We start from the raw sequence: 10,505 nt of genomic DNA on the forward strand, positions 1-10,505 counted from the left end.
TTGGTGTGCCAAGATCATATGAAAGAAATCTGCATCTTCAAAATTACAACGTGGGCAGTTTGATTTTTCCCTGCATTTATACCTGAATAATTTCTTAGGTGTTAAGTAGAGATCACTAACACACATATATTGTATTATTCTAAAGTTGGTGTTAGTAATAACCAAATTAATATTTAAAATGCCACAGTGCAAGGATTTAAATCCAACTCTACCCCAACTTTACCCCATTTCCCCTTGACCATTCCACTCTCAGTTGTTCCCAGTAGTCCTTTAAAATATTTATAGATGTATATCATACATTTTTTCTGAACTTCCCCACCAATCAACGAATCAAAAAAGACATTTTCAGTGATTTGTAAAATATTCTGATTAAGTGTCGCCTTATCTGCTTGTACTAATTGCATTAACTACAAATTGTGCTCATTTCCCACTTTAAATTAATTCCGTAAGTCACAAATGTCCCTCATTCTAGTGTCTCTATATAAGTCACTTATGCAAGCTAACCCCCTTTTTGCCCAAAATCCTGCTTGCCCAATCTTATAAAATTCTATCAAATTGTAATTGTGCCATAGTGATGAAAAACAAAGTGAGCCTTTAACTCTAAGTAATTTTTTAAGCCAAATCCAAGCTGAAGCCCTGCCCCCCAATCGATATGGGGTGGGCTGATTCTAAAAGAGTGGAAATATCTACATATTTGTTCTGTGAATGTTTTAAACAGTGTGCTATTATCAAAGGACTATGTTGATTCTTGACCAGTGCAAAAATTCTAGCCATAAAATGTAATTTGAAATTGAGGAGATGAATATTTAAGTCTCATCCTCTTCCTACCCCACACAAATTTCCCCAAAGTTCGACTGAGTTTAATAAATCAGGAATTAGCTATCCATATGGGCGATTAATTAAGACTATACAATAGCTGAGGTAAGATGATCATTTTAATTATGGAAATCCTGTCTCCCATAGAGAGACACAGTTTTTCCCAAACTGCTATCCTTTTGCTTAAATTTAGAGAAAAGGGTTTTACCTTGTCGGAGAAGAAGGATCTGGTATTGGAGGATAGTTTAATTCCCAAGTATGAAATTGCCAAGCCTAGATCTTCTTCTTTTTTTGGAATTAGGACAATATTGGCATCCAACATGGCCCGAGGTAAGTAACCCGCCTCGCACAACTCTGTTATAACTTGGGTAAGGATTGGTGCCAGAACCTGGATAAACCTGCAAAAAAATTCAAAGGGGATGCCGTTGAAGCCCAGGGTAGAGTTCGGTGGTAGATTGTTCATTACTTCTCTAACCTCCTCCCTTTTTTCCTTTGAGATTTTTGGGAGTTGAAAATTAGAGAAAAAGGCCTCGAGTTCATCTCCCACATCCATATGCTCATATGTATATAGTTCCGATTTTTTTTTACAAATTGCGGTCTAATCTCCCTGGAGTCATTTATATATTGTCCATTTTTTATTTTATCAATATTTCTTTTTTGTTGATTATTTTTGAGTATGTGAGAAAGTAACTTTGTGGGCTTTTCCCCCTCTACAAATTGTTTTTGTCCCTTGAAGAAACTGGCATTTTGTGCATTTTCAAGGATGAAATCTGCCAGCTCACTAAGTTGCTCATATATTATACCTGGTGATCCAGCATCAAATGCATCTGTATTGACAACTTATATGGAATAAACACCAATTTTTTTTCATGAATTTTGGTGCTGTGGACAAGACTTTTTTTACCATCTTCCATCGTAGCTACCTTGGTTCTTAATTATTTTCTTTCTGTTTCAAAACCCCTTCTTTTAATCCCAATTTCTTTTCACAACACTCCTCTAACATCCACCTTCAGGGTATCCAACACCACCTGGATCTTTGCAGTATTTTTATACCTTTCCCAAAAGAAATTAATCTCTGCAGATATAAATTCCTCCTTATCAACTATCGAAAGCCAAAGTGGGTTGATCCTAGGCATACACCTGGTCCCATCAACTTCCCTTTTCAAATTGAAAGACTGCCGCTAATGGGGTGTAATCTGAGCCTGATCTAGCCTCATAGGCCACTTTCTTAAATAACAGGGCAGCGGTCTGGTTCCCCAGACATAGGTAAATATGAGATGCAGTTTTGTGAGTGGCATTATAGCAAGACTAAACAATCCTGTCCCCATACAGCATTCTCCAGACGTCCTCCCACCCCATCTCCGCAATGGGGCGGGGGGACCACCTCTCCCTGACTTGGTCAAACACAGCATTAAAGTCACCCTTAATGATTAAAAATGCGCTTGTATGATGTGTAACAAATTCTGCCAATGCGGACAGGACAGTTAAATCAAATGGGGGAGGGATATAAACAAAAGCAATTATTATTTCCTTATCTCTATAGAAGCAATATAGAAAAACATATCTTTCCCTCTTATCCAATTTAGATTTCAAAACTGTAAATAGCACCTTATAGTGGACAAAAACAGAAACACCACAGGAGTAAGAGGTATGGGTCGAGTGGTATATATGACTGGCCCAAGATTTATTTACAAATGTTGTGGTTTCTTGTGTTAAATGTGTCTCAAGCATGCCAACAATGGCGGGTAAGTGTCTATTGATTTTATCGACTCTATTGATGTCAACTTCTTCGACCTCTCACCGAGACCTCTGACGTTCCATGTTAACAAATTAAGCTGCATTAAGCTGGAAAGCTTGTCAAAGGCCCTTATCCTCCCCTCCTACCCTCAAGCACCCCACCACCACCACCACTCCGCACCCACCCCCCTTTTTGCCTGATTCATGGGGTCTCAAAAGCAATAAAAAGTTCAGAGTGCCTTCCAGCCAGGCAATCGCTTCTTGGGATGTAGAAAAGAAGAGAGTTTTCCCGAATAACTTATCCTCAACTTATGTGCGGATAGTAAGGAAAAATAAAATTTTGCCTGGACCAGCCTCTTTTTAATATTCTTAAAACTCGCCCTAGCGATTTGTGTTTCCCGAGCGAGGTTCAGAAACAGTGCAATTTTATTGCCATTGTAGGATAGGTCCCTTTTTCCCTTGCAGCTCGGAAAATACTATTCCTATCTCTGAAACACAGTATCTTCATCAAGATAGTATGTGGTGCAGCTCTGGGTGGTGGGGCTTTTGTTGGGACCCGATGGGCACTTTCTATACAGAAGAGTGATGATAATTTGGTTCCCCGATATTCTCCATCATCCATTTGTAGCAAAATGCCACCAGGTCATTCTGCTCTGCCCCTTCTGGTACTCCGATCATTCGTATGTTTGATCTGCGAGAGTAGTCTTCCATGTCTATAATCTTCTTCTGCATAGTCTCAAGGTTTGTTTGCTGGGTATGGGATGCCACCTCTATTGCTTTAACTTGTTTATTTATTTCAGATGTGTTAGCTTCCAGCCCAGTGACTCTCGCTCTCACCCTCGTCATATCATATCTCAAGAAAGTCAAGTCTGTAGTTATGGAACCTATTTGCAATTGTAGGTCCTGCACCCCCCGCATTACATTTGAGCACCTCCGCCAGTATTTCATTTAGTAAGGGTGCATGTTGCTCCTCCCCCTGCTCCTGCGGCTCCTCACACTCCAGGGCGGCATATCATGAACTGGTTGTAATATTTCCAGTATTCATGACCCCTTGATTTTTATTTGCACGTTTCTTGCTGGCGTTAATAGGGGATTTGATAAATGTATCAAGTCATGAAGTATTTGGTGTAGCACCTGAAAAAGTTGAACCCCCAGACTTCCTATTAGGTTTGGGGGGCATGTTTAACCCCTTCAGGACCACAGGTGTACGGGTACACCCTGACATCCTGGTACTTAAGGACACCTGTGGGAATTCTAGTTCCACCTCACTAGTGCCACCTCATGATTGTCCTGATTCATCAGCCATTACCGGCCAACGAATCAGGACTCCTGCTGTGGGGGTGTCCTTAACAGCACCCGCTCCGCCCCTGCTCCAGAGGGAGAGAGCACGTGCCAGGAGTATGTACCTGGAGAGGGGACCCCCAATTCCCGCCATCGGCGGCGGGATTGGGGCCCCCGGAGCAAAAACAGCGGCGGCGGTAGCAGGAAGGATCTGGCAGAGCAGCAGCAGAAGGTAAGGCTGGCCTCCTGCTGTTGCTTAGCAACAACTCCCAGCATGCACAAAAGGACATGCTGGGAGTTGTAGTAGTGCCTTCTGCTGTTGCATAACAACAACTCCCAGCATGCCCTTTGGTAGTTTGTGCATGCTGGGGGTAGTTCTATGAAAAAGTGTGCCTCCAGCAATTGCATAACTACAACCCCAGCATTGCAAAACTACCAAATGGCATGCTGGGAGTTGCAGTAGTGTGCCTCCAGCTGTTGCATAACTACAAGTCCCAGCATGCCCTCTGGCTGTAAGTGCATGCTGAGAGTTGTAGTTTTGCAACAGCTGAAGGCACACTGGTTGCGAAACACTGAGTTTATTACCTAACTCAGTGTTTTTCAACCAGTGTGCCTCCAGCAGTTGCAAACTATAACTCCCAGCATACACTGATGAAAATAGTATGCCATGTGGGGGGGGGTTCACTGTTATGGCACCATAGGAGCTTCCTAAATGCGACATGCCCCCCAAAAACCATTCCAGCAAAATTCACTCTCCACAATCCCATTGTCGCTCCTTTGCTTCTGAGCCTTTTAGTGCACCCACAGAGCACTTTACATTCACATATGAGGTATTTCCTTACTCAAGAGAAATTGCTTTACACATTTCGGGGGTCTTTTTCTCCTTTAACCCCTTGTAAAAATTCAAAAACTGGGTTTATAAAAAATTGGTGCTATTCCTGTTAAACACCTAAAGGGTTAACACACTTACTGAATGTCATTTTGAATACTTTGAGGGGTGCAGTTTTTATAATGCGGTCATTTATGGGGTACTTCTAATATTAAGGCCCTTCAAATCCACTTCCAAACTGAACTGGTCCCTGAAAAATTCAGATTTTGAAAATTTTGTGAAAAATTGGAAAATTGCTGCTGAACTTTGAAGCCCTCTGATGTCTTCCAAAAGTAAAAACATGTCAACTATATGATGCAAACATAAAGTAGACATATTGTATTTGTGAATCAATATATAATTTATTTGGTTATGTCTATTTTCCTTACAAGCAGAGAGCTTTAAAGTTAGAAAAATGCTAAGTTTTCAAATTTTCATGAAATTTTGGAATTGATTGAAATGATGCAAGTATCGACGAAAATTTTCCACTATGTTAAAGTAGAATATGTCATATGAGTTATTAAAGGGGTTATCCACCATTAGGTGATTTTAGTACATACCTGGAAGGCAGTAATAGACATGCTTAGGAAGGATCTGCACTTGCCTTGGTAAATGGCTTATGTTGTGAGATTACCATAATACTGTGGCTAGCTGTTTGTGAAGTAGAATTTCCTGTTTGACTTTTCTTTTTTTTTTTTTATACAAATCCCACAATTCCATCTTCCTCCCTCCTACACATCAGCAACTCCACCCATTGAAACATAAATGAGCTGCATCCATTCAAATCAGTGTGGTTTTCAATCAGGGTGCCGACAGCTGTTGCATTAGTTGCAGATTGAGCCCTTCACCCATTGAAGCAGACAGGCTCCCTGTCATCAGCTGACTAGTGAGTCAGGTCTCAGGCGCATTGCAAGCTGGGAAAAATCTGAGACAACAATCATTTTGTATGCTGGTAAAAATAAATATTGGGGTTAAAATCACAGAAGAATTGTGAGAAAATCATCACACACAGGTACAGTCACTATATTATGAACTACACTAACTTTACATCCCCTGTAGCATAGTCAAATAAAAAAAAATCCTGGAATACCCCTTTAATGCTTACATTGACAGGGGTCAGATGTGCAAAAAATGCTCTGGTCCTTAATGGGGTACTCCCGTGGAAAACTTTTTTTTTTAAATCAACTGTTGCCAGAAATTTAAACAGATTTGTATATTAAAAAATCTTAATCTTTCCAGTACTTTTTAGGGTCTGTATACTACAGAGGAAATAGTTTTCTTTTTGGAACACAGAGCTCTCTGCTGACATCTCTGTCCATTTTAGGAACTGTCCTGAGCAGCATATCTTTTCTATGGGGATTTTCTCCTGCTCTGGACAGTTCTTAAAATGGACAGAGATGTCAGCAGAGAGCACTGTGGTCATGATGTCAGCAGAGAGCTCTGTGTTCCAAAAAGAAAATTATTTCCTCTGTAGCATTCAGCAGCTAATAAGTACTGGAAGGATTAAGATTTTTAAATGGAAGTAATTTACAAATCTGTTTAACTTTCTGGCACCAGTTGATTTAAAAAAAAAAAAGTTTTCCACGGAAGTACCCCTTTAAGGTGAAAATGGACTTGGTCCTTAAGGGGGGCAATTCACTCCGGTGAGGGAGCCACAGCGACAGGGGGGGGATTTAGAGGGGCAGAGAGAGAGCCGGAGTGGAGAAGAGGAACAGGTTGCGGCGTCCTATGTCTTGTCGCTGGCCCCACCTCCACCCCAACCTAAAAATAAGAGCAAAACTCTTGTCTCTAATCTAGTAAAATTGCTGAAGTAATCTATGTACATACATTTGCTTTAATTGTTCAACTGAAAAACTGGAAACCTGGATTTGTCTTCAATTTTTCAGAAATCTTGGATTGAACTGCCTGATAAACTAGAACATTGTACAGCCCAGCATGGATGTTGGACCAGTGCCATATTACTGCATAATCTAGTTTAATTTCACTCCATATTGGATGCATGTAAAATTGATGGCATAAAATGAGCAGAATATAAACTAACGCACAGTCGAAAAGTATTCCAGTCCCAGTGTAACAGAAATAGTAACAACTGGAGGGATTTGTGATGTCCTATCTTACCAGGGTTCCTGTCTCTTGCAGCGCTGATTGCAGGTGCCGTCCTGTTCTCTCATTGCAACAAAAAGAGGCGATTAAATGAAGGTGTCTATCATGTGTCTGCATACAAGGACGAGCCTGAAGACACCCGGCAAAATATCTTCCATTACAATGAAGAAGGAGGAGGGGAGGAGGACCAGGTAAGCTGCACTTTAGGGAACATGATATGTAAATAACACATGGCATGACATACATACTTGACCAGTTAAGGAGGCCTTATTTAAATATAAAGTTTTAAATTTAAAACTTGCCTACAATGCAAGGGTTCATACGCAGGAGTCCTCCCTGCTTCTATGTGGATTTTTCTCATAAAGTTAGGTACTAATCTGTAGCCCTCCCTTAAAAAAAAATTATAAAAAAAATAATTCAACTTAAAAAAAGTAAATGTTAGAATAAAAAAGGGGAGTAAAGATTATTCTGCTGTTTCAAGGCCAAAGTCTTTTTGATTTCTTAAAAAATTTAAGGGAAACTGACAGGCTGGTTACTCTCACTACACCCAATACACTGGGTTATAGTGTGGGTGAACAGTAGAACAATGCCTTACAGAAATTGGTGAAGGCTTTCACAAGATATGGCCGCACGTTGCTGTATTGCTACAGCTCTTCTCTGTGCAGCTTCCCAGCCTCCGCTATATGCCCCCCCCCACCCCGATATGAATATTCAATTGTATTCACTGTTGTCACATAAGCTCTCTGGTATTGTAGCAGAGCACAGGCACTGCTCCCTCATTTCACCCCGAAGAGTCACGCCTATGCTCTGCTACAATAGCAGAGAGGTTATGTTACAACAGTGAAGAAAATTGAATATTCATATCAGGGGCGGGCATTGCGGGGCATATAGAGGAGGCAAAGAAGCTTGGCAAACCAGCTCCCTGCCTCCTTTGTGCAGAGAAGAGCTTTAGCAATACAGCAACGGTGGCCATATCTTGTAAATGTCTTCACCAATTTATGTAAGTAAGACATTGGCCCTGATATCCTATGGGTGTTGTGTAAATTTCTTTGTTGGTTTTAATTCCAAAATTTTTTTTCCACGGTATTTACTAAGGTTTCCCTACATTTTGCACTTTTCACTACATTTTGCTTTTTTTACACATGCTCTGATCTGTAGGGTTTTCCTCGGCTCAAATCCACTACATCTTCTGTGGAAACCTTAGTAAATATGTTGGGTTTTTGTGAAAATGTTGGGAACATGCCACTTTTCGATGTCCATGCCCATTTTCCCGACTGCCACACCCCTTTTTCCCCCCGTAATATAGAGAGTTAGTCGGGTTTTTCTCAATTCTGGCGCAAATTCTGGCGCATTGTTTTACTTCTGTTCACCCACACTAAACCCAATGTACCGGGTTTAGTGTGGGTGAACAGCCTGTCAGTTTTCCTTTAAAGGATAAAGGGATTTTTTGTCAGAAGGGTCCCTTAATGATAAGATGATCACAGGGTGTTGTTGTAATTCATGGACATTACAGTTCAACTACAGAAAGTCTTTGTACCAACTCTCCTCTTTGGTAGAGGCTTCTGAAAAGGGGACCCCCTTTAATTATTATTTTTTTTATATATATATATAACAATATTTGAATTATTTAAACAATACCTTAAAATTAAGAAAGCTGTGATATGAATTAGTGGACCCATTTATACTCTTTCAAAGCTGGTCTAATTTTATTGTAGGCAAAATTGAAATGTACTTTTCTGTTTGCACCACAACATTTCAGAACAACTGTTTTAGACCTGAAGAGTTAACAGAAGTTGCAGCCATTGTAGCAATCTTTCACATTCAGAGTAAAACTATGTGACTTGCCAATCAGTTTTAATTATAATAACTGTTTACGGCAGGATGCATTCAGCATGACAGATCTCCAGCTGTCCCTTCAGAGCAGCCCGGCGCAGTCTCTCTGCAGGAGGATGAGGGAGCAGCATATAAATGGCCCCTTAAGCTGCGATTACGATACGTTTGACAGCCAGAAGGTAACGTCAAAAGTGCCAGCGCCAAAGAGACTGAGCTGTTCTTTTACCGGTGGAGATTTTGAGCAATATTTCTACGATGTCTGTCAGGACGCTGCTTATATGCGCGCATCATGTGATAGCTTAAAGGTGTACGACACAGAGGGCACAGGGTCCCTTGCTGGAAGCCTCAGTACAGTGGCCTCATCTGGACTTGACTCAGACTTAGAATATGAAGAATTGAGAACATGGGGGCCAAAATTTAGCTATCTCTGTAAACTTTACTCATACACAGAGGACGATGATCCATAGTGATGTGTGTGGCGCGAGGGTATAAAAAGACATCATGTCACCTCCATGAACTGCTGGATCTGCAACGAACAGACATCACTATTGGGTCTTGCTAAAGATAAGTTCACCCACACTAAGAGTACAATGGAATGGAGCTGACAGAAATGTTCAATTGCCCACAAAGCTTACACTTAAAAGCGTCAATGCAATGTATACTACCACAATATGAACCACTGTGATATTCTCTAGGAATTTTGTAAAGTAACACGAACCCCTCCACAATGGATATAAGTCACCTCTTTTCTAGTGATGATTTTTATGCACCCCTATGTGGCTTGTCTGTTAGATGTGGTGACTGAGATAAGACATCAGAATTATATGATTTTGTTCATTTAATGTAAAATGAATTGGAGTTTTGTGAGGAGGCCAGCAATAAAGCAATATACTAATGCACTTCCTCATCTCAGAGAAAACAATATGGCACAAGTCTTAGAGTCTGAAAAGCCATTCTCCATAATTATATAGAGATCTTACTACATGCGATTCAGAGTATTGTGCCCCCTCCTTTTTGTGATGCTGAAATCACTTTATCCTTTAATTTATCAAGTTCTTAGCTCTACTGAAAATAATTGCATTAAAGGGACAGTACAGTGGGGGAAAAAAAAAAAGTTTCCTACCTGATCCAGCTCTGCCCCCTTGCCCTTTTACTTTACTCATTGAAGCTGGCAATGACTTCATTTTGGGGCTTTCGCCTTTCAACTATGCTGAAAGAAAAAAATCAGGTTTCTTGTCTCCTTCTAACACCCCCCTTGATTTTTCAATAACTTTTTGTATGTATCTAAATGTGCCTTACTTTGTGCATGCTCGACCTAGTGCCAATCATTCCTTAACTTTTTGCATTGAATTTCATTTCTTTTGTCTGTAAATACGTAAAATGAAATTTTATACATTTCCTAATGTGGCTTTGATTGCATCTGAACACTGAAATGATTTTGGGGATGTTGCTTAAAAAATAAATAAATAAAATAACTTGAGGTTATGTGGTGTGAGCTATTTCTACGTTGTCTTTTATACACACATTAAGGGTGCGTTCACACGCTCTTTGTTTTTGCGGGTTTTCCGCTGCATATTTGAAAGGGGCGGGCTCTACTCGGCTATACGCAGCAGATTTTCCACGGAGGAATTTACGCTGCGGGAAAATCTGCCGCAAGCCCTATTGAAGTCAGTAGGGACTGCGGCGGATCGTCCGCAGCTTTAAATCTGCCGCGGACAATCTGCTATGGACAGCCGAGAAGAGCCCGCCCCTTTCAAATACGCAGTGGAAAACCCGCAAAAACAAAGAGCGTGTGAACGCACCCTAAAAGAGGTTGTTGTGCAGTGCTTGCTGCACTAAAGATCGAAGGTTCTTTGAAAACAGATCC

At 40.7% G+C, this 10,505-nt stretch overlaps 1 protein-coding gene across 4 annotated transcripts in view; it reads left to right on the top strand.

The window, feature by feature from the left end:
• The window catches only part of LOC130276377 (neural-cadherin-like), a 161,461-nt gene extending 151,347 nt beyond the window's left edge, over positions 1–10,114 (top strand). For all 4 annotated transcript variants that reach the window (XM_056525644.1, XM_056525645.1, XM_056525646.1 and 1 more), the window contains 2 exons: positions 6,842–6,996; positions 8,686–10,114. In XM_056525644.1, the coding sequence (XP_056381619.1) occupies positions 6,842–6,996; positions 8,686–9,105 (575 nt within the window). In that variant the 3' untranslated portion in view covers positions 9,106–10,114. The remainder of the gene's footprint in view (positions 1–6,841; positions 6,997–8,685) is intronic.
• The last annotated feature ends 391 nt before the right edge of the window (positions 10,115–10,505 follow it).

Source organism: Hyla sarda, chromosome 6 (assembly GCF_029499605.1).
Source record: "Hyla sarda isolate aHylSar1 chromosome 6, aHylSar1.hap1, whole genome shotgun sequence".
In the NCBI taxonomy this organism is placed as follows: Eukaryota; Metazoa; Chordata; class Amphibia; order Anura; family Hylidae; genus Hyla; species Hyla sarda.